The sequence below is a fragment of the Melospiza melodia genome, chromosome 4, assembly GCF_035770615.1.
Source record: "Melospiza melodia melodia isolate bMelMel2 chromosome 4, bMelMel2.pri, whole genome shotgun sequence".
Classification (NCBI taxonomy): Eukaryota; Metazoa; Chordata; class Aves; order Passeriformes; family Passerellidae; genus Melospiza; species Melospiza melodia.
In genome coordinates, this window is record NC_086197.1 from 21,705,623 (window position 1) to 21,729,560 (window position 23,938).

General features: G+C 43.8%; 1 protein-coding gene across 2 annotated transcripts; it reads right to left on the reverse strand.

Moving 5' to 3' along the window:
* Positions 1-2,214: 2,214 nt before the first annotated feature.
* LDHB (lactate dehydrogenase B) lies at positions 2,215-12,843 on the reverse strand. Of its 2 annotated transcripts, none has more exons than XM_063154221.1 (8): positions 12,661-12,843; positions 11,095-11,226; positions 8,197-8,314; positions 7,545-7,718; positions 5,583-5,756; positions 4,214-4,331; positions 3,247-3,370; positions 2,215-2,568 (listed from the first exon to the last, which is right to left on the reverse strand). In XM_063154221.1, exons 2-8 carry the CDS (start codon positions 11,218-11,220, stop codon positions 2,401-2,403), a joined length of 1,002 nt encoding a protein of 333 aa, XP_063010291.1. In that variant the 5' UTR covers positions 11,221-11,226; positions 12,661-12,843; the 3' UTR covers positions 2,215-2,400. The 2 variants fall into 2 exon arrangements, with proteins under 2 accessions (XP_063010291.1, XP_063010292.1); XM_063154222.1 differs by lacking the exon at positions 12,661-12,843 and adding an exon at positions 12,020-12,148.
* Between the last annotated feature and the right edge of the window lie 11,095 nt (positions 12,844-23,938).

Sequence of the window (23,938 nt, forward strand, 5' to 3'; positions counted from 1 at the left end):
CAATACTAAATTATGGATAGACTCCAAGTAACTGGAGGTGATAGGCTGGTATTGTATAAACACACACAGGGAAGCTATTCTACAGCCATGCAGCTGCACTGAAAATAAAAGATTGTGTGTGCTAAGATTCCTAAGAGAAAATAATCACAATATCATTGTGGTCCTTGCATAGGTCTTACAAGCATCAGTGGATGCAAGTAACAGCTGAAGAGCCTATTTGTAAAAGCTTAAAACCCACTAACCCAGGATACTCATTCCTATTTAACAATTTGGAACTAATCCTGCATAACACCCAGAATGGCTATTCACTGCTGCCTAAATTTTTTAGAATGTTTCTTCATGATGTCATTGCCCCAAAAGCAGAAGATGAAAAAAAGGAAAGTAGAAAGAAAAAAGGGTAGTACAGTGAAATTGCTGATGTGCAAGAAAAGTTCTCACCACACAAACCAATTTTTTCTCCATTCCTTCAGTTTCCTCCTTCACCTGTGTCCACTTTGTCTTTAAACAGAACAGATTTTTTCATGAGTTCTCTCTTTGCTTGATGTCTAGGCACTAAAGATCTTGTTAAGTCTGTGATCACTCACAAAAAAAGCCTCCCCTGTGCACCTGGAGGGGATTGAAGCAGCTGACAGACAGCAGGTGACAGAATCCCTCAGCTCAAGCACCAGGACCATGGATGCTCAAAATGTCCCTTTGGTCTCAGTTTGCCAACCACAGAACAAGGTCTGACCCTACATTGTAATGGGTGAGGATGCAGTCAGTGAAAAATCCTGATAACTGTAGCCAGGTGACCTTCAAAAATCAGTATGTAACACCACCAGAAGGGGAAAGGGAGCACTCCCTGTTCCCTGAGACAGCTGATGCCTCTTCATGCACATCACTCAAGAATCCTGCAAGGTCCCGCAACACAACTTTGAATTACTTCACTGCTGAGAAGAGTCTAAGAACAAAGCCAGGAAGGAACTGTGCAAGGTTCCTGTACTAGAAGTGCTCAGGTGAATTTTCCTAACGAGCATGTCCTGAAAAGAGCAGCACCTTGTGCCATTTACCTCCTAAATCCAGCTGATCATGAACAGTTCTTAGCAGGAACTTTAATCCATCCAGGTGTGGAAAGCCTTCCAGTAAGATCTCCACACCAAGCTAGGAAAGCAGAGAATATAATTTCCTCCCCCCTGTTGGCAAAGGAGGCTGGAATTCAGCCTGTAACTAAGAATAAAACATCTCCCGAGGTCTCTGGGATACCCTTTGTAAATAATGCTGCCAGCAGCATGCCACGAATATTTCAGTAACTACATGATCCTTATTGAATCACAGAAGTTAACCTGCAATGTAACAACACTTGCATGACCTTCCCTTTTAAAAGGAACTACAAAAATTAAGCTACCTGCTTGTCAAAGTGTTTTAGTCCAATATCCAAAGCATTTTAATGCAGATAGAAAAGAGCTTTAAATTGCTGCAGCATAGTCTCAGACCATTTGTAATGAAACAAAACTAACAGGCCCCACAAGACACATGGATTTGATGCTGTCTGTCCCCTGGACATTTAGGCTGAGCAGTTCTATTTTATGGTTAATATTTACTCCATAACAGTGATTAAGAAATAAACTATGATATTTTTTTTAATCTGCTCCCCCCCTCCAAGTATATAAAGCCTTTAACAATCATGCTGAAATTTAGAGATTTAAGACCCAACTTGGCTTGTCTAATAAAAAAGACCAAAACCACAACATTCCAGTCTAGGTCCAGAAAAAAAGCCTTGAAATTTGGATAATCAAATATAAAATAATATTGGTTTTTGAATTATAAGAACTAGGCACCATTAACGAGCAAAGAATTTAGTCCAGAAGAGGGAAGGATCTAGGGGACTCTTTCTACGCCAGAGGCATACAGAACCTTATTGCTGGCATAATTTTGGCTGGTGGCACAGAGCCAAATGCTTGTTCCATTTCCCCTACTCATCAGTAAAACTATAAAGTCCTCTATCAGAAACAGGTCTGGGAATGAACTCCACTTACTCAGCACCTGGACTGAGAAAAGTCTCACAGCAAGGTGGTGCTAGCAAAATCCCACCAATTCACTCCTACTACTTTGTTTCCAACATTTTAGAAGGACACATCAAGTCTACAATTGCATGCAGTTGTGGCAAACACTAAAGGAAAATGCCACAGTAAGGCAGATAATTTACATACTGGAAGAGTCACTAAGACAACCAGAGACGCCTGAAAATCGCTTTATTTGTTTGCAAAGTTGTGCGTTACAGCAAGCATAAGCTTAGCTACCATGGACAAAAGTCTGGAAGAACATTTCACGTAGACCATTGAGATACACAGTGAGTAGAACCCCCATCCGCAAACAACGTGCTGTTTTTCTACAACATTGCTGGAACCTAACATTCAGGAGTTACAGATCCTTGACATCCTTCTGGACGTCCCACAGTGTGTCCGCACTCTTCCTCAGCTGGGTCACCTCATCGTCCTTCAGCTTTTGGTTGATGACACACGTCAGGCCAGAGGCACTTAGGACAGAAGGAAGGCTCAAGAAGACCTCATGCTGAATGCCATACATGCCCTGTCACCAAAGAGAAGAGATCAGACACAGGCCTGTCACCACATATCAGTGGTTGGTTTATGTTTCAGAGCTCAAAAACCATTGTTTTACAACCTGCAGAAAAAATTTCAGCCACAATGAATTCAAGAAAATAAATACTATAGAGCTGTTTCAGACCAAATGCCTGGCAATAGCAAACAGCTGATGGCAGAAACCCCACCTTCAAACCTCTCTCTCACTTTAGTTCTATACAGCAAGGAGCTGAAAAGATTCAGACACAGGATTAGGACAGGCCAACAGAGGGAGCTCAGAGCCCTTGCTGCAGCAGAGGCTGTGGAGCTGGTACAGACCACATGCAGCCGGTTACACCAGCTATAAAAGGACAGTGGCTCCTGGAGTCACAGCTGAGCCTCCAAGAACTCTTCCATTTTTACACTGAAAACTTCCTTTCAAGGAATCTGCATATGCTACACATAGCAAAGCTTCACACAAAGGTAGTTCTGCACAAAGAACTTCCTTTTCAGCTCCATACTTGTGACAAGAGGTCAGCCTAGAAGAAACACCAATATTAAGCTGCCATTTGACATTCAAAGTAGTATTTTACAAAGCTTCCTTCATTCAGCACCTTGCTAATAGAGGCTATTTAGCCTGTCCAGAACAAAAAAGAGCCAGAGTGTCCAATCAGCCCCCAATTCTTACCTTCACCAGAGTAGCAACTGAATGAACCCGGTGCAGGTTCTTCAGGATGGTCTCACAGAGGTCAGCCACACTGAAGCCAATAGCCCAGTTTGTGTATCCCTTTAGTTTGATCACCTCGTAGGCGCTAGGAAACATTGAAATACAACTTCATTAACATGTCTTCAAGCAAGTCACTGCAGATTACAAGTCTTAAAACCAGTCAATGTAAGCCATTTAAAAATTTTCAAACTCCTGAAACACGCTGTACTTTTCGGAATTAAAATGTCCAAGTTATGTGTTTCAACATTAGAGGATAAAGCATAAAATCTACATTATCCCCACATTATCCACTATGCATAATAAAGAATCTTGTTGTTCTCACAGGATTAGCTGAAAACAAAATCAGCTCCATCTAGGAAGAGATCCTAGTGTTAAGTAGAAAATGGCACCTATACCTGACAAGCTCTGTTTCAGCCAGGGGCACAATGGAATAGTCAAATATTTAGAGTCAAAGCACCACTACATGCTGAGGTTTTTAGCCAACATCTGCACACACTTTACCCCAGTGAGTGTATACTCATTTCACAAAAGACTTAGCAACACGTAGCCAGCTGTACACAAACTCTCCTGCATCCATGAGCAGCATTTTCCCCAATTCCAACACTCTGCTCACACAAACATGTTCCCTTTTCTTGGGCTTGTGCCCTTTGAACAAAGTTACCCACTGAAGAAACTCCATATGGGAAAACAAGCACTCACAGCTCAAGTGCTTCAGCACTAGAGTGGATTTTTTATGCAACAACCTGTCTCGTGCCAGAGACAAACCTTACCAGCTGAAATCCTTCATTTCTGTGTTTAAAAAAGCAGTCCCACTCACTCAAGCAACCCTCTACCTAAGAGGGCATGAAAACTGCACCAGAAGAGACAGACTGCAGACAAACTGGTGTCAGCATGGTATCCATCCACATTATCCCTCAGATCATCATACCTTGCAACCACTTGCTTGTGGACCTCCTTCCAGTTCTCAGGATCCTTGTCAGTTCCCATGGCAGGGTTCAGCTGCTGGAGGGAAACTCCTGCCACGTTCATTCCACTCCAAACAGCCACTGCAACAGAGGCAGGACATCAGTGCCAGCAGCACCTGGCAACTCCCCCTCCATCTTTCCTAGCCAAAATAATTGAAAACAAAGGAGGAGCAACCAGAACAACAGCAATGGCTGAGGCAGGTTTTACGTTTTTATTTAGCTACAGTTAAATCTGAGAACTCTGGGAGTCAAACATGAGACTGTGTTAGCACTGGCACTTAAACAAGTCACTTGTAACATGTGACAGCAGTCAGAGCCTGGAAGTTTCTGAAGTCAGAAATACCAAATTCTAGTAAAAAGGCATATTTTAGCTACCTGGCCTTTTAGAACTCATTTTACTCAAAATGGCAGCATTTGCAGTTTCACTAATCAGTATTAGGATCAGCCTTCAAGAAATTTGTTCTTATTTACACAAATAAGAGGGCAGCAATATGCAAACTTAAACTATCAAGACAGGAATATGCACCTCTCCCTGCATCCTGGAAGATCAGAGGCAGGTTGAGTATCTGTTTTTGGGAAGTAAGCAGGAATGTGGAGTTACTTCAAAGCAAAAGCAGCTGTGACAATGACACAGGATAAGCTCTGCATGTGCTCAGCCAAACTCTGCTTTCATTAGTATAGAGCTGGCTACAAAAACTGCTGCTGTTGATCAGACGCTGTACTTTGATCAAATGCAATGGGACAATGAAGAGCTGGCTCCTTTAGAAATACACAACATGAAAATATAAAGTATTGACAATGTACATAAATGTTCTGCTGCAGCATTTCAGACTTGGAATACGTGAATTCAATCAGGACAGATAAATTTCTTTTCTTTCATATTTAAAACTATCTTTGCTTTAAACAGCAAGGAGAAAAGTCACAAAACAAGGTAAGGGATAATTTTGTTATCCTGGACATGGACTGCCAGAATAACAAGCTCTGCTATTGTCCTAGCAAGTGCTGATACTGCTTTCAGAGGAGAACTGTGCCAAAGGCTATGGAATGGTACACCAAAAACTGAGGATAAAGAGAAGCAAGCTGCAGCCTTCACAACACAGCCTCACAAAACTGGCCTTCTCAGCTCAGGCTCTAATCGTACAGCCACAATTACACTTATTAAATATGTGTAGGTGGATTTCCTGCACTTCTCTCAACTCTAATCTTCATAAAATTACAGCAAAGTACCAGTTACTTGAGCTCAACTGCAGCTGTTCCTTCAGAATCCTGTAAGAAACCTCAACCTCTGCTATGGTTTGGCTCATTCCCAGGGAGATCAGAACTGCTCCTTACCACTGGAATCACCGTGCTCTCCCAAGATCCAGCCATGGCAGCTGCTTGGATGGATCCCAAGTCTCTCGGACATCAGATAACGGAATCTGGCCGTGTCCAGATTGCAGCCACTTCCAATCACACGGTGTTTTGGCAGCCCACTCAGCTTCCATGTGATATAGGTCATTATATCCACTGAAAGGAAAAGCATGCAGGGCAAATGAAACTCCACTCACACCAAGAATGCTCCAATAATTTCCTTACTGAGCGTAGCAGGGCAATCAGGAGGACTCAAAACACAGTCGTGCTCACTGATCAAGGAAGTTTAGATCTGGCTGTTTGGGGGATTAAAATGGATGCAGTGCTTTAAATTCTAAACAGTAGCTTGATGGGTCCTAAGAAAATTCAAGGAAGGTCTTTAGAGATTAGATTCCTACCAGCTGAAGTTGGACACACTTTTTTTTTGGTCACAGTTAAGGCCCTAGGGCATTCAGAACTGGGACTGATCTCATGTGGCTAAAACATTCCAGCAATTTCCTGAATAATGTTCCCTTCCAGTTCACCATCACAACAACAGGTTAAACAATTTACAACCAAAAGTCTGAGATTTACATACTCTGTGTAGCTGGTAATTCCTTCGGTTTAATTTCTTGATTTGTGCACTAAGCACTTTCTACATCTACCACCTCTGCAGCATGAAAAGCCAGGTGAGCAATGTGCTTTAGCTGCATGTGTTTCTAAAAATACAGTTTTAGGAAAAAACCCAGAGCTAGGTAGGGCAGACAGAAGGATGTGAGCAGAGAGCTCTAATTCACAGCTCAAAGCAACAGCAATAACCAGGCTGCAGGAATTGACTCCAACTCTGAGGAGCCAGGCAGTTCTCAGGAGGGAACACATTTGTGTGCCCAGATCTGAAACCCATCATTTGCTCTGCTCAGGCACCAAAGCACAGCTCACACCTCACCAGTGGCATGTGCCCTACAGCCTCAGCTGGGGCAGGGAAGGGCATCAAACGTTACACATCCAAAGCTCCTTCTCATGGGCTCACAATGACCTTCACTATGTAAGACTAGTGGACAAAACTCCACACACTGAAAAAACAAAAATATAAATTATAAAAATAATTCTGAAAAAGCAACATGCAATTCTCCTCCTGCAGCTGCTCTGCTGGAGAGAAGTCGACAGGCTGAATTCAGATTTGCTAGAACAAGAACAGCCTGATCTTTGAGTCAGTGTGGTTTTCAGGTAAGTGCTTAGAACTGCTGCAAGTCACTCTATTCGCTCAGAACACTGGCTGACTGTACACCAGATAATCACTCAACCCCCAACAGAGCACACAATGGTTCCACTCTGCCAGGTTTTCTTTAAAAGCAGTGTCAACTTCATCACCACAGTTCTTCAGTAGAGGTTTCAGATGTTGAATTAAGCAAGGACAACCCTACAGGGACACCCAACAAAGCACATCAGAATATTTACAGTCACCTTTAGACATCCAGATGTCCAAACTGTCTCAGTGCAATGAGATACTTGCAAGTGAACAAATATGCATAATCTTTACTGTTTTAATTGAACTGTGGAGTACAGACAGCCCTTGTTTCACCATAGGCTTCAGCATGCAAATGCTTTTTTCTGAAAATATAGCCACAACTACAGGGCAAGTTCTTCATGCTGAAAAACAGCCCTATGCTATCCAGACACAAAAGCTTCCATTAGAGAGAAAAAAATTTAAACTTCCTACTGCTTAAGCCAAAGTATGCAAAGACCTTAAGTATTTATCACAAAGTACTCTTTTAAAATGGACATAATGGCAAGTTCTGAATAAAGAGAGCATCAGAAAGTACAGAGTATTTGTCTGTACTCTCAGATGTCCACAAAAAGCTATTAAGTTTCAACAATTTGTAATTGAAGAGATTTTCTGAGAACTAACTAATGTTGTATCTTGTCAAACCAAATCTGTAAGTAATTAGGAGAAGACTGCATTACCTGGGTTGGAAACCACCAGGATGATGCAGTTGGGGCTGTACTTGACGATGTGAGGGACAATGTTTTTGAAGACAGTCACATTCCTCTGCAAGAGGTTGAGGCGACTCTCCCCCTCCTGCTGACGGACTCCTGCAGTCAGCACCACGATCCTGGAGTTGGCAGTGACAGCATAGTCTAACCACAGCACAGGAGAGAAGATACAGAGTGTGTTTAAAATAACTCCACTAATTCCAGTAGCACTGTGTTAATACAGGAGTTAGAGAGAGCTTCTGCATTCAAACCCAAAACCAAGACATCAGTTTAAAAGCCAGCAACATCTCCTGACATTGACCTGATATACCAATACCTGGGTGTTGAGAGTCCATTTAGCCATTCTGACTCTCATTTCCACTATGAAAATAATACTATTTCTTCTACATACAGTTTCACTAAAATCAATTTTACTAAACAAGCCCCAAATTGTTAAGAGATGTAAGAGAGCCCAGCTTAAGAGCCACTCCCATTATGGTGTTCATCTGAACTCACCCCAACTCACACAGTTAACCTTTTTCAATGCCAAATCCTAAGAGTTCTTTAGGACTGCACAACTAATTCTCCACTATGAAGCAAAGTCACAAAATATCAGTGTTAAATCAAAGAAACTGAAGTGCACCTTTGTCTGCCACGATCTTGTGAGTGTGAAGGAACACACTCCCATGCTGCAGGTCCATCATTTCTCCTTTTAGTCTGTCTTCCATAACATCAACCAGAGCAAGCTCATCACAAAGACCCTAAAAACAACAAAATGTGGAGTCAATGAAGCAGTTCACATGCATTTTAAAGTTAACCCAGAGCAGAGCTAAATTACATTTTAAAGTAACACGTTTCACCCATCTGAAAGCATCTCTTCTCCAAATAAACCAGCTCTATCTTGGTGTTCTGATGCATCTCATGAAGTCTGAGGCTACTATAGCACAGATTCACAAAACCCACTCAGACTTTCCAAAAAAGGTATAATTTGTGGAGACCTTGAGTGCACAGCCAACCCTTTGCTAGGAAAGCACTTCTTAATTTAGTTACTATCTTTGGAAAAAAGTTTCATCTTTCAGAGTTGTGGCAAACCCTCTAAATCTATCCAGCAAACAGGCCTGTTTTAAATATTTAAATATCTTTCAACATGCCATCAGTCAATTCATTTCACAAAAATATACAATGGGAACAGACTTCCTCAACACTGAAATTGAGAGAAAAAGGATTCTTTAGCTATTTTTCTCTACAGGAGCTACTGTGTGATATTTATGTTGCAGAACAGATTTAGCTCCCATTTCTAATCAGTATGGTAATATCAATGATTTGTCTCTAACTGAACAGGAACTAAATAAGTAATGTGGAAGTTTTAGAGTCATGCAAATTCATACAGTTAATACCACACCACCAAACTGAAATCAGTACTAGAGCCAAGCATTTTGCACAAGTCAAACCCACATCATATTGGTCGGCAGTGGCTGAACATGAGCCAGCCCAGCTGGCCAAAAAGGCCAAAGGCATTCTGGCTGTATCAGCAACAGACTGGCCAGCAGGACCAGAGCAGTGACTGTCCCTCTGGGCTCAAATCCTGTATTCCCTCACTACAAACATATTGAGGGGCTGGAGCGTGTCCAGAGAAGGGAAGAGAGCTGGAGAATGGAGCTGGAGCATCAAGAGAGGCTGAGGGGGCTCAGCCTGGAGAAAAGGAGGCTCAGGGGAGCCCTACTGCTCTCCACAGCTCCCTGACAGGAGGGGACAGCCAGATGGGGTTGGGCTCTGCTCCAAGGGAACAAGGGACTGAACAGATCCTGTGCCAGGAGAGGTTTAGATTGGATAGCAGGAAAAAACTCATCACCAGAAGGGTGGTCAGGCTGCCCAGAGAAGCTGTTGGGTCACAATCCCTGGATGTGTTTATAGAACTTTTAGATGCGGCACTTGGAGACATGCTGGACTTGGCAGTTCTGGGTTAATAGTTGCTCTCAATGATCTTAAGAGATCTTTTCCAGCCCAAATGATTCTATTACATTATTATAATTCAGTTACAAGAACCAGATGGTTTTATTATGAAAACATTTTATACTGCAGCTTATAGTTGTGAGAGAGTAAAAGCAGAAGCCTGACTCAAATAAACTCCATGTCATCATCCATGCTTGAAGAATTTAAAACCATTTCTTATTCTGGGTTTGGTGCATACTGTTCATAACAGTAAAACTTTGTGCCTAGATATCTGACAAGGCAGTTTGACCCTGCTTAGAGAAGTGCATTAAATGAATGCTGAATTGTGGTTCAATTTGTGGTAACATCACCTGGGCTCCCCCACAGGTTACATCAAAAACAACTGATTTCAGGCCATGACAGGCAGCCATGTGCTTAAAAATCATTATATATAAAAACCCACACGGAACTATCATTTATCATTCATCACTGCTTTTCCATTAAATTTCTTCTTTACTTATTTGTTTTAAAAACTATTTGCCACGTTCACATCAGTTTCGCACTTAGTTTCAATGTGGCCTGTTCCTTCTTTAAATTTTCTTTGCTCACAGGGTTCATGAATATCAGCAAGTGAAAGGCCTTACTTTTTTTTTTTTTAATATAATTAAACATGCATTAAAACATGCATCCTCAGGGTAATACATTGGAGGGTCATCTACAAACAAATTACAGCTGGTTTATTTGTACAAGCAAGATTTGTCATCTGACTGATTTAAGCTAACTGATTTAAGATCTACCCCTGCAAGGGTGCAGGGCATATCTGTTGGTGCCTTCTTTTAAAAACAAAAAAAGTCTGCGGTTTCTATCTGTCTTTTCAAATTTGATGAATTCACAATATTCTCTAAAAACAAAGTGCAAAGTACAAGACATCCTCACTGATTAATAAGGCTTTACTTTGCTCAAAGACTGCGCCATGAGATTTGACAAACATATCCCACAAACCAGCAGCAGGAAAAGTCATAATAATCTCCAAGTTCAGCCCTCTGTTTTTAGTTATTTAAAAACTAGCTAACACCTCTTTGGAAAAAAATAAAGTCATATAAACAAGCGAAAAGGGCTTAAGAGAAATAGGGAAGCTGCTGAAGGGGATAGCAGTATTTTCAGCTACTAGAGCACATATTCTTTAAAAGAATGAAAGCAAACAGTCTTGATTGCTATCCTATATTTCACCCAGATTTTTGCTTTGTCCCCATTCTTTGCCCAGCACAGCACCCTCACCAAGCAAACTCCAGCTTTGTTGGGGAAGAATAAAAAACTAAGAAGAGAATGAGAAGTTTGGTAGGGGCTGTGAAATCATTCCTACCTACATTTTCCCAGCAGCCTGGAAAATCATTCTGCCTAATGAGACATTTACTGCTAAGCACAGACAGAAAAGTGAGAGAACAAGGAGAGGCTGAATGTGGAGGTCAGGCTTGTAGGTCACTGCTTGCTTACCCGAGCTGCTAATGATTCATTCCTGTGCCAACCTCCCAAATGTCCCACCTTTTACTAAGACAGGCAGAGCACGACAGCACGGGGGCTTGGGGAGCACGCTGTCCTTGAGCCGTACCTTTCCAAGGACGCTGACAGCAGCGGCCATCCCAACCATGCCAACCCCGACAACCGTGACCTTGTTGTTGGGGACCTTGGCTTCCTCCGCAATGGGGCTGATCAGCTGGTCCTTGACAGTGGCCATGGTGTTCTGTGAGGAGAGACGGAGAGATGCGGATCAGAGCAGGCCAGAGGGAGCCAACGGCATGTTCTGAAGGGAGAAGTCACCTGCCACAGCCTACGTAAAGCAGCTCCGGGCACGCTGCCCTTGCTCGCAGGGCTCCTTCCCAGCCACGAGTCACCCCTCACCACCCACACAGCTCTAGGTCTCCAGGTGCCTGCCCTCCCTGTGCCGGCCAGCGGCTGGCAGCACACCCCGCCACCGCCGTTCCCAGAGCCACCCGCCGGAGGTGAAATTCCATCAGCGCTGCCGGTTCACCTCTCGGCACACCGGGGCTCCGGGACGGGACTCCACGAGCCAGCCGGGCCGCAGGGAGCGGGCTGGGATTTCCCCGGCTTCCCTCCGAGACTGCCCGAGGCCCAGGGCCGCGCCAGGGCACACAGGGGCCGCGGCGGCACCGGGGCGCCCTGAACCGCCGGGGACCAGCCCGGACCCACCGCCCGACCCCGGCCACCCCAAACCCTCGGGAGCCACAACCCAGCTCGGGCCACCCCAGACCCCAACACTCGGGGGAACCGCAGCCTGGCTCCCCAACCTCCCCAACCCCAAACCTCCGGGAACCGCAGTTCGGCTTCGGCCATTCCAGACCCCAACCTGAACCCTCGGGAGCCCGACCCAGCTCCGGCCACCCCAGGCATCACCCGCTGGCCACGCAGGGATGCTTGGCCCGCGGCAAGGCAGAACCCCAGCGGGGTCAAGGGACGGGCCAGCTGGGCGGCCACCCAGCACCCCGTGTCCCGGAGCGGGATCTCCCCATACGCACCGGGCAGCGGGAGCAGCGCAGAAGCGGCGAGGAGAACGCGGGGCTCAGGCAACGAGCGCTCCGCAACGGGAGGGGCGCGGGGCTCGGGCAACGAGCGCTCCGCAACGGGAGGGGCGCGGGGCTCGGGCAACGAGCGCCCCGCAACGGGAGGGGCGCGGGGCTCGGGCAACGAGCGCCCCGCAACGGGAGGGGCGCGGGGCTCGGGCAACGAGCGCTTCGCAACGGAAGGGGAGCCGGAGCAGCTCAGAGAGAGCGGGGCTTGGGGCTGGGGGCTCAGGCAAAGACCGCTCCGCAGCGGAAGGGGCGGGCCCGGCGGCGCGGCTGGGGGGAGGCGGCGGCCGCGCTCAATCCCCGCCAAGGACGGAGCCTCAAGGATGTCGCTGCTCCGCCCCGGTCCCGCAGTGGCGCAGGGCCCGCGCTGCTGGCCCGTCCCTGGAGCTGTGTCCCCGGGACACCGCTGGGCGCGCCGCCGGGAGCAGCGATGCTGCCGGGGCCCGGGGTGGCCGTGCGACACTGGTGGCCTCGGCAGCTCCACTTTCACAGGGAACAACGGGGCTGTCGGTCCCTGGTGTCACAGAACCACAGGCTTGGCCAGAATCGCTGCAATCGATATAAAATATGGCAAAAGTAAAGCATTTTACCTGATCTTACGGGGAGAACTTGCTCAAGTTGGGGATGTCTCCTCAGTCAGGGGTATATGATTTCCGCGCTCGCTGATTTCTGCCCCGGGCCTGACTCCGGTTGGATTTTTGGTGGTTGGACGAATCCCTCCTGGAGGCACAGAGCGATGCCTCGGCAGGAATAAGGGATGTAACCTGAGGCAGGCCAACAAAGAATGTAACCCGAGTAGAGCCACCGCCACCGCCTCCTCCCTCTCCCTCGGTCTCGGCCAGACCCAGCACCCTCTCTCTTTCGCGGTATCCCAGTAGGGCATCCCTTAAAGATGGTAATAAGCGTGAATGTAGTTCAACGCCTTGTAAAGTAATAAGAAAATCCAACACTGTAAGTAGCAATAAGAGTCAGATGATATTTTCCTTTTCCTCATACACACAGAACACAAAGACTGAAAATCTGGGTGTACAATCGGCCACCGCTGCTGAAGAAAGGGATTTCTTGGAATTCCTTCAGGACCAAAGCAAGCAAAATACAGGATAACAGCAAACACAGTTTGTTTCATCTAGTGATCTAACATTACATCTTCCTGGCTGTAAAGGAAGAAAGTAGAAGCACAACACTGAATTGTATGCAATTAGTTCCAGTGGGGAAGAAATCAGCAAGCTTTAGGTTCCCCATCACACATGATTTAGTCTCTCTCACAAGAGGGAAAACAGAACAGTGGATTCCAGAGTCCTCCCAAATAAGTCACTGGGTTAAATGGGACCAGGCAGAGAGCCTAGCTCTGCCTGCCTATGACTGTGGCTGCCTTTTTTTTTTATTCTGTTGTTGCGGCTCGTTTAAAGTTGTATCGATTTTTTTTTTCCAGATATTTTGCCAGGTTTAGTAATAACTTGATTAATTCCCATGGCTCACCAAGCTGCCAAACAAATGATGCTGTGAGCATGGTGGTGAGCAAAGGATGAAACCTGCTCTTCTGGGCAGCAGATCAGTACAGATCCATGCCGGCTTTAATCACTGTCTAACCATGGCCTGCTTTGCTTCTACACATTTTTTTGCAAAATGTCCCCTGCAGGGAAAGAAATGGGTTAAGCCATCCACATGACACTTCAGGTAGCAGCTTGCTGTAAGAAAATCAATTCAAGACTTTGAAATTACGGCTGCACTGGGACCTGGAGGTAAATAATAATTACACAATGAAATATAAGGGTCAGAAAAGCTGTCTTCTATAATCACAACAGGAACATGCACAGCTGAAATTTAAGGAAATAGGGAGAAAAGGAGATAAAAAGATTCTGGAGATATTAGGGAAGGACCAGAGGAAAGTTTTTTAATTCCTGAACTATAACTAAGGTCCTTGTCCTGCCAGTGCCTGTTGTGAGGAACATTCACCACTGCATTTTGTCTTCTTTGGGCAGGATCCTTCTCTCTCCTTATGAACTTTCAACAGTCACATTAGCATTTGGAATTAGAGAAGGAAATGCCACGTTCCTATCTGCAAGATATTAAAGCTTTAGAAGGCAGACAGTCCATTTACCACAGGTTACAACAGCTCTTCTTATGATCAGGCTTCATTTTGCATGCAGTGCTAAAAGCACAGGGTATTTAATCCCCTACCTGAAGTCCTTTCAATCGAAATAGACAAGGTAGGAGCAAGACAGTGGGTAGAAGAAAGAAGCTTATTCCATTTTCCTGCTCTTAATTATTTACTTACTTACTGTTCCAGATGATGGAGGATTGGGGCACAGAGAGGTGAAAAGATCTCCCCAAGGTCACATGGAAAATCTCCTGGTGACAGGTCACAGTTTCAAAGTTCAGCTCCAGTTTGGCAACATTGGCATTTTTGATGCAGCACAGTTCTCCAGAAAAACAAACCCTAATGTTAAGGGACACAGTGTAAATAAATTTGCCTGGTAACCTTCATACAATTACAACAATTACAACATATATTTTGTGCATACATTTTAATCACTTCAACTTTTGGGTTGTATACAAAGTGTGTCATTAGATAAGTCTGAGATACTTCACTACTTCCATCTGTCCCATCATCTTCCCAAAATGAAAGTAGATAGAATTTCCCTGCCTTTCCCCCCCCCCCCCCCGCCAAACTACCCTTAAACCTGATTTAAAAAAAGAGAGATCTCAGTCAAAAACTCTGTTCATGGGACTGTTTCACACAGCAGGATGCTGATGTTCTGATGGCCATGGTCTGATGATGGCTGTAGCCCTAAGTCATGAAGAGTTTAACCTAGGAAGGGAAGGAACCCTTGCACCACAGGATGGGATGTAGGGCTGATGGCAACGTGAAGATTTTCTCACTGTGCTGGACCTGGTGGATCTGGTCCTTGCCCTACAGGATGGATGTGTTCTAAGCATCATTGCCCGTGGATGTCATGGAGGGGGAAGCATTAGATGTTCAGCTTTGCAGTTACAGAGAACTGATTTAATCTGCTGGAAATTGTTACGCATTGTCACACGCAATGCTGGCAGATGCTGAATTAAAATTCTGGTCCACCTATGTTAATTCTGTGCTTCTTCACCTGGATTTGCCATTTGGAGGAAAAATACATCACACAATAAAGAAAAATTATCTTGTAGTGGCAGCTTTGCAAACTTCTTTTGCCCTGGTTTAGTTTGAAGGAACGGTTCCTTGTTTTTGGCAGCAAGCCAACTTTCTGTTTAATTTTTGTTTAAAGATTAGACAGTGCAAACAGATAACACACTCATAATAAGTTAAGTGCTTTAGAATGGAATTAGTTATAAAAAAAACCCAAACACACACATCATGAGCTTGGGGGCTATAGTACAAAAGGAGTGAAATGTGATTATCTAATTTAATGAATATTTTTGATGCCAGAGGAAATAAATGGTGATAAGTTTTACAATTAGGTAAGTAATAGCACTCAGTTTGTAAGAACTAAACGTTGTTGATTTAATGAGCTCTGGCTCATTAAAAGGTTCAGGAGAAACTATAGCTGCTAAACAAAGTGACAAGACAAATGGGGCAAACAGTGCATATGCAAGCAAAAATATATGAAACTGAAATTACAGACAGAGAATGATTTTTTAATCCATAGATTCGTTTCCATACAATAAGGATGAGGGTTTTTTCCTCTGAACTGGTCAACTGTTCAAGAAACTTAGTAGTCCTAAGATTTTTATGTATGGATTTTGTGGTTTCACTTGTGTGTCTGAAGGAGTGAATATGACCTTGTCAGACTAACACCTCTCCAGACACAGATGCAAGGTCGTGTTCATCCTGGAGAGTTTTTTACATCAGTGCCATCACCCCTGTAACCACAAACAGAGTGGGGCATATCTGCTATGTAGCACTTCAATTGGTCTTTGTACAAAGATTTTTGTAGTAGTCCTGTACAGCACTAGTGTAATAGCAGTGAGGTAATAAGTAAGAATTGCCTCCTGTAATACAATAATACATCGTGTTACGGTAGATTTTTCAGTAGTGCTTCACATAGAAACACATCTTGTGCCTTTAATGACTTCTGAAGTAGTTCCACAGCTGTAGATTTGCTGCCTCTTTAGGAGCTGGTTTCCTTGTATGTGTGTTGTACTGGGAGAAGGAATGTCTGGATATTGCTTACAGTGAATTTTGCTGGAGAACAGATTCACCACTCCCAGTCCCACCTAGACTTTTACTTACATGATCCCACAATTTACCTTGTTAAAAGTAATTCTGGAGACAGACTGAATACATTTTTGCCTGTTACACAGAAACCTGTCTGTGGTTTACATAAACCTCTCCAGAGCAGTCACAACCTTGCAGCCACTGCCTTTGAAGCAGATTGCTGATGTTAAGGGTCAAGGCTCACTGACCACCCTCCTGTTTGGGAAGCATCCAGTGCTATCTGAAGAACCTTTGCCATATTGCACTCTGGACCCTTAGCACTGCCATTCACAGAGCACAAGCTCTGTGGAAAAAGCTGTGGACACAGCTGAGCTTCCAGAAAGCATTATTATTTAACATTTCCCAGTAATGAGGGAGGTTTGTCTCCATTGGTGCATCTGAGTCCTGCATCTAAGGACAAGCTTTGCACTGTACACAGAAGGGACTCATAGTGGCAGAGATTTCTTGATAGAATTTGGCAGACTTCCTTTAATCAGGTGGTTTGAGGGAACATCCCTACCCCTGACGGTGTTGGATTCCTGGGGAGGGGGAAGAGAACTGTTGGCAAACGCAGTGTCAATCTCCATCCGAATGCTGGGAGGCTCCTGAGTGTCCTCAGTCACAGCTTGTTTCACCTGACCCTGCAAATCTGTTCCTCTGGTTAGAGGGACTTAAAGAGGGGAAATCATTGCTGGAAGTGGGGACAGGTGCAAGTTCTCTGTGAAGTGATGAGAGTTATGTTTTCCAGCAGTGTTCCTAAAGGGTGATGCACAAAAGGTGAGGGAATATATCTGTGGACACATTTTGAATCTCCTCCTTCCAACTATAAAACACAGCTCAGTTATTCAACCAATCAAGCTTCCACTTTTGTTTATAATGCTATAGGCAAAGCCAACTGAGACAGGAACTTCAGGATGGCTGCAACAAATATCTTTGTTTTGGATCTAACAGGTGCCCACTTAAAATTTCTCTTCTCAAAGAAAGCAGCCAAGGGTGATGTTTCCCAGCAGCCCTGAGTCGAAAGCTGAGCTCTGTGGGATCAGGCAAGTCTCAAAGGGCTGCCCTCTACCCCTGCTCATCCCTCAGACCCACAAGCTTCTCTAAGCTTTTCCTGAGCCATTTCAGCTCATTAAATCAGCAGGAAATGATCACTTTTATTTCCTTGAAGCAGTTTTTTGTTCATTAGCCAACTGACTGGGCTTGATGAAGTGCCAGCGAATACCAGACACAGCTCAGGACGGTCCAGGACAAAGAAGCACAGGGAGAGTCCCTTCCCTGTGTCATGGCTGGGAAACACTAAATCAGTTCTCTGCCTCTCCTGTAACTTGAGTCTAAATTAAGCTTGTGCTCTGAGCTGCCTTCTAGAGAAGCTTACATTTCCACAGACCGCAGAAGTAGCTGGGGGTGTGAATTGGCTTCACTCAGTCAATTTAGTGTCCATGAATGCCTCTTCTGTGCCCGAGGTGGTAATTCCAACACTTCTTATTAATAGTAACCCATGCAAGTAACCTGTTGTAAATTGCCTTGAATCAGCCCCAGCACTGATATGAGCTACACTGGCTAGATAAGCACCACAGTATTTTTCCTTGACGTGTGCCAGAGATTTACTGTGTAAATTGTACTCCCAAAATCTCCATGTCATTGTAAACTTGCAGGCTAATGCTGAGACACATTCAGAAAGTCACAGGCTTCCTGCAGTTGTTGATTTGCTTTTTAGCACATTAAGGAAAGTAGGCAGAAATTTTTCCTGCCTGGATTTTAGTTTTATTGATCAGTACTTGGACTAGTAATTAAAGTTAATACATTTAAAAGGATGCATGTTAGATTGAAGGGGCTTCCAGCTTCCAAAAGTGCAACTAGAAGTGGTTTATTTTAAAAGTTCTAAAAAATAGTAAAGCATTTTGCATGAAAACTATCCTGTAAGCAGATAAAAACTGCATTTTGTGTGATCGGGAATTGTCTTATTCCTTTATAACTTCACTGTGACTTCTCTGCCTGGCTGGGCTGGATCTATATCTGAAAAATAGGGGCCCTTATCTAAGCTATTTTGAAAAGTTCAGAGAAGTGAAGACAAACCATTAATGAACATTATGGGATAGGTGTCAAACCCCCCATTTTTTCCCAAGTCACCCCCCTAGTTACAGATTGATGCTCTTCTCATCGCTGCCTTCACTGATCATCACACTCATGTATTTCTTCATCAGTGAGTAGATTAAAAGCCCTTTAAAATGATGAGATTTCCTAAACTTATTGTTTACTCTTGCTGATGCACCCTGTAGTCATTCACTTCTGCAAACCTATTCCTCAGTTAAATTGTTGAAAGTGTAATGCTGCTTAATACATTTCAAATTATATTGTGCCTGCCTACATTACATCACAAGTGATGTTCAATACCACTGCAGCTGCTGGAACTGCTTGGGGATGTGGTGCTCACCTTCCAAATCAAATAAACCCACAAAAGTAATTACATTCCATTCTCTCCAGTTGTTCCATTGTTGCACAAACATCATTAAACTGTCTTGCCCTATGATAGGAGGTACACTTAGAGGGCATCTACAGCTCTACATCCTTCATGGAATGAAAGAACTTGACATCTGTCCCTGTTTGTACAAGGTAATTTTAATAACCTTTAATAAAATAAACAAGTCTTTGTTCTCCTGACTTCCAGAGAGCAAGTGAATGAGCTGCACAAGCACGGATGATTTATCCTCATCAAGTGCTTATTCCTGTTCTCTTTGCACTCTCTCTCCCACTAATTCTGCCCATGCTAAAACTCCCTCAGTGCTAGAAAGGGTTTGGCAGTGCAGTTAGACTTTGAAAAGAGTTTCAGCCAGAAAGGCATGTCTTTCAGAGCAAGCTCCTCTTTCTGGGACTGTTTATGTCACCTCTGCATAGAAAACCTGCTGAGATCAGCCCAGCCACCTTGGACACCTGACATGTGTCTTAAGAGAACTGTTCCAATGGTATCATTACATTGCTCCATATATTCAGTGCCACTGGTAACAGTGTGGTATTCTGACAAAATTAAAATTGATTTTAGCTGTAGCAGCAGCCCCTCTAAGAATCAGCCAGGGCTCTGCTTCATTTTTAGTAAATGACCAAAAAATGCAGCCGTGACTTCTGGGCAACGTCTCAGTTGCCTTTTACTGTAGCATTTGTGAATTGTAATATTATCTAAATACCCATTAAAAGATGTTGGCTATTAAAGGGATGCAGAAAGAGCCCTGCCCTCTTCTGTTTGTTTTTGCCATGGAAAATGCCTGTGGGCACTGGCCTTGGGCAGCCTTTGCTCCCATGGATGGTTCCTTGGCAAAGGAAAACACTTCATTGAAAGATCTGCCAGGCATGAGGCTGTGATTCTGAAACCTGATGTGACAGAAACCATCCAGGGCTTGCTCAGCAGTGAACTGTTGATCCAGGAATTTAGCTGGAGAAAACACAGCACCTCACAGACATCTGCCATTCAGTGGCAGAATATCAGCACCTGACATGTGATCTGAGGGCAATATGACTAATCCTAAAATACAGGCTGAGAGGACAAAGTGCCTGCAGGGCTGCTCACCTCCCAGTGGAATTTTAGAGGGTTCTGGTCAGCTGGCTTAGGAAAACTTTTCAATGAGGAATTATGAAAAGATGGAATATACACATTGATGATGGGGTTTTTCTCATCTACCTTTAGATAAACAAAGCATACATTTATAGTTGTCTGGTCATCTTAAGTGAAAGAAAAAAGACAAGTTATTTTGACCCATCTGTTCTAATCCACATCTGCCATGGAGGAAAAATGTGTTGATTCCTAAAAGTGCATTTTCTTTCCCTTCACTCTGAAAGTGAATTGTTGGAGGGAAAAGAAATTAGATTGATTTTCAGTCCGATTCAGTCAGAAAAGTGAGTATGAATGCGTAGCAGGGAGAAAGAGAAGGTGGGGTCGCTGTCTTTGGATTAGTCCTTCTTAGCTGAGCATAAGGCAGCCCCAGAGCTGCACCTTCAGAGCAAGAGGAAGGTCATTCCTTCCAGCTGAGCAGCAGGGGCAGCAGGCATGTGCTCCTCTTGAACCCCTGCCAGCTGCAAAGGAGAAATACTGCAGCCAAAACAACTGCCAAGGTCAAGTGACTGCTGAGTATTTATAGCAGCACCAGTGCCCAGGCTAACAAAGGAAAGGGAGCTGGGCTAGGAATGCCAACTCCAGCTCAGGTTCCCTCTGCTGCCCGCCTGGTCTGCTGCTGGGATGAATCCTGTCATGATCTCCTTAGCAGATATGAAAAATTGAATCAGGTCAGGTTACCACATCAATGGGACTCAGTGATCCCTGCCAAGACTGCTCCGTAATGCTGGGGTTGGCCAGTCCTTAAGGAACTGATGGCACCTCAGGATGCAAAATGACACTAGTGCTACCACAGAAATAGGAAAAGAGAAACTCTAAGTGCTTCTGGCTGTTCAGGGCCTCAGACAGTGGCTCTGGGAGTTTTATTTAGACCAGAGTGCTTCTTCACTGGTGAAATGTCTTATTAGGTGTGATTTGGTGTTGCAAAAGGTTCTGGATATTCCTGTCTTAAGCAGGAAATAACAGCAACATCCCTTATAAAAGTAATTGTGAAGTACTTGAACCACTGAGGCCACTCAGTTATGTGATTAATTATGTGTGTCTCTGATGTTTACATTGTGCTGCCCTCACTGGCTCGGGGATAACCCACACCTATTGCAGGTATCTGGGTCAGGAAATAAAAGGTGCTTTCATTTAAGCCCTTCTTTGCTGCCACTCTTCCTCAGAGCATGCAGAGCCTCCTGATTATTCTTATCCCTTTCCAGCTGGTATGAAGATTGAAAACCACAGTGGAGATGCCCAGCTTGCACTTATCTATGGTTTCCTTCAGGTAGAAAATGAACATCAGAGCCGTACAGTTAGATGGCTTTCTTGGAATCTGTTTTTTTGAGAACTTTCATCCTCATATTTATGCTCTGGTATGATAAATTCTTTAGCTGGCCAGCTCAGAGTGTGCCAGGGTAATGTTTATTCTCCCAACTGGTGTTTTTTACTCTTTGCTCTACTTGTAGCTTCAACTTAAAAGCCAGTCGAAACTCAGACTGGAACAGGAAGTGTTACTGCTGATGAAAATTTAAAGTTTTTTAGGAGAAATTGACATGGCATTTTATGCTGTGGGACCACAGGGTCTGACTCAGGTTTCCAGGCACAATCATGGCACAAGCAATCTTACATCATGGTGTCTCACTGTTACATCTATCTGCACCCTGCCCATCTTCTCCTCCTCCTCAGTTATGCTTTGCCCTGTTCTCAGAGAAATCTACCCTGTCCTGAATTCTGTGTCAGGTAATACTTGTGTGCTGTGCATACCCAGCTCCAAAGTATTTGTAAAGATCACAACTCAACTGATGATTTCTTTTCTGTCATCCAGTTACTCTTTTGACCAGGGAGCAGATTTTTATTTCACTCACAGTGTCAGTAATGTATATGAAAGACCTGCCATATTTAATGATTCCTATAGACTCCAGATTTAAGTTTCCTTTGGTTCACCCTTCAAGCTCATCACTTCTCTGCCTGAAAAAGTCTTTGGAAACCTCAACTAAGCACTGACTGCTCTTTCTTTTCCCTCGTGCTCCAACTATTTTTCTTATCTGAAAGTGTATTTTTAAAAAATCTTTAGACACAAGATTTAAAAAATCCTGTGTCTATCCACTAAGTGCAGAAGAACATAAACCCAGGATGTTTTATAGACTCTATGGTCCAAAATCACAAACTTAAGAGTTGGAGCTTGAGGTTTCTTAAAAAGGGAATAGAGCATTTTACAGCAGGCATATAAACCAACAGCAAATAAATGGCTCCAGATAGGCTTGGCCATCTCTGAGACAGCAGGACCAAGGATCAGTATAAAAGGTTGTGTCAAGGTTTAGGGGTTGATCATTTATATGTAATTGAATTTGCTGTCAAATGAGGAAGAAAGCATATTGTTATCATGAAGCAAAACCCCCTCAGGACCTCTGAAGCATTGAATGCATAATTAGCATTGTGCATGACAGCCTCTGTTACTATTTATTTCCACTGTGTTTCATGGTCTAGCAAGAAAGATAAGTAAGGGAAGGGTGGTAATCATAGAATCAGAGCACAGATAAGCCTCCAGCAGTCAGTAGCTTAGGGATGGAGTTTGCTGCTAAATCTGTCATTTGCTGGAATTCCCAGGGCTGAATTCCTAAAGATTCTCTGACAAGGAGTCCCCAAAGCAACACCAGCTGTAGGATGGGACAGTGGTTAAACCTTGGGAAGATCTGACCACAGTTGTTTCAGAATGAGCTCCAGATCTTAACCAAACACATTTGGATCACTTCAGGCATCCCAGCATGGAAAGTGCCTGGAACATTCAATTCAAGCTTATTCCTCAGAAGGAAAAACCTCATCTCATGTCCACATCTGCTTTGTAGTAATTTTACATTACAGGTAAAGAGAGGTGTATAAAACAACTTGTTTTCAATTTTCTTAACAGGGCATCTCCACTAACACACCTTTGGAAGTAACCATTAGGCAGACCCAAAAGCCCTGCTTAGTACAGTAACTGAAGGGATGTGATCACCGCAGGCATTTGGAACTGCCCACTGACACAAACAAGCAATTCCAGTGCTTGTGTAGCTTCCAGCCCTTCTGGGAGGTAAATCCATGTTCCTTGGCTCACATGACCCCTCACAAAGATCCCATTTCTGCAACCTTGTTGTCTAAGGGGCTTGTAAACTTCTTTACCTTGGGTAGTACTTAGCCTTATTTAGGTCATTTACCTCAGTGGGAATCCTTGCTGTAGTCTTTGCCTGAAATGAATACAAGAAATTCCTTTAGCAGATGAAAAGCATTTCATAGCTAGTCACTCTTGTATTTACTTCCTTAAAACAATTACAGTGTTGTTTAGACAAATATCTGCTAGCTTTCACAATTAGAGTAACTTGCCCCCTAATGTGTCAGTGTTTACATTTTGCCAGGAGCTATTCATTTAGATATTCTGCCAGTCAGGCAGAAATATGCTCTAAGGAATTTAAACCAGGAAATTCAAGAGAAAAAAGTAACTGCAGAAAGCAGTGCACTTCCTCTTCAGAGCCAGGGTTTGATGAATCCAGACAAGGATTTCAAAGCAGCATCTCAAAAAGGAATAGAAATTATCAACAGTGCTTAGAAGACACCACTGTCTACTCATGTATTTTCTTAGTACGATAGAATATCCAAAAGTATTAGTAATCCAGAAATATGTAAATCCAATTATTAAGTGCTTACAACTTACTTCTCTTTCCAACAGATGGTTCCACATACACAGCCACATGGGAATTGTGAGTAGACTCAGTCTTTTGTAACTGCAGTTTCTACAGGGCAGAATGAGAGCCTAAAGTACACATGAAATACAGCAGAGGAAAAAAAAGAAAGTGGCATGTCATCATATTTTAATTTCCCCAATCACTCAGGTCATCTCCCTGGTGTTGACCTGGTGGACTTGGATCTTTTTTCCCCATGTAGAAAGTGAAACTTGGGTAAAAAAAAAAGAAGAAATATATATGTATTTTAAATGTTATGTCTTTTAAATTTTCTTCTTGAGATTTCTTCACATAGATACACATAGAGTTTTCTGCGACAGCAAAGAGCTGGAGAAAGGTTAGGTTAAAATTTTCCCAGGAGCCTTATCAGCATA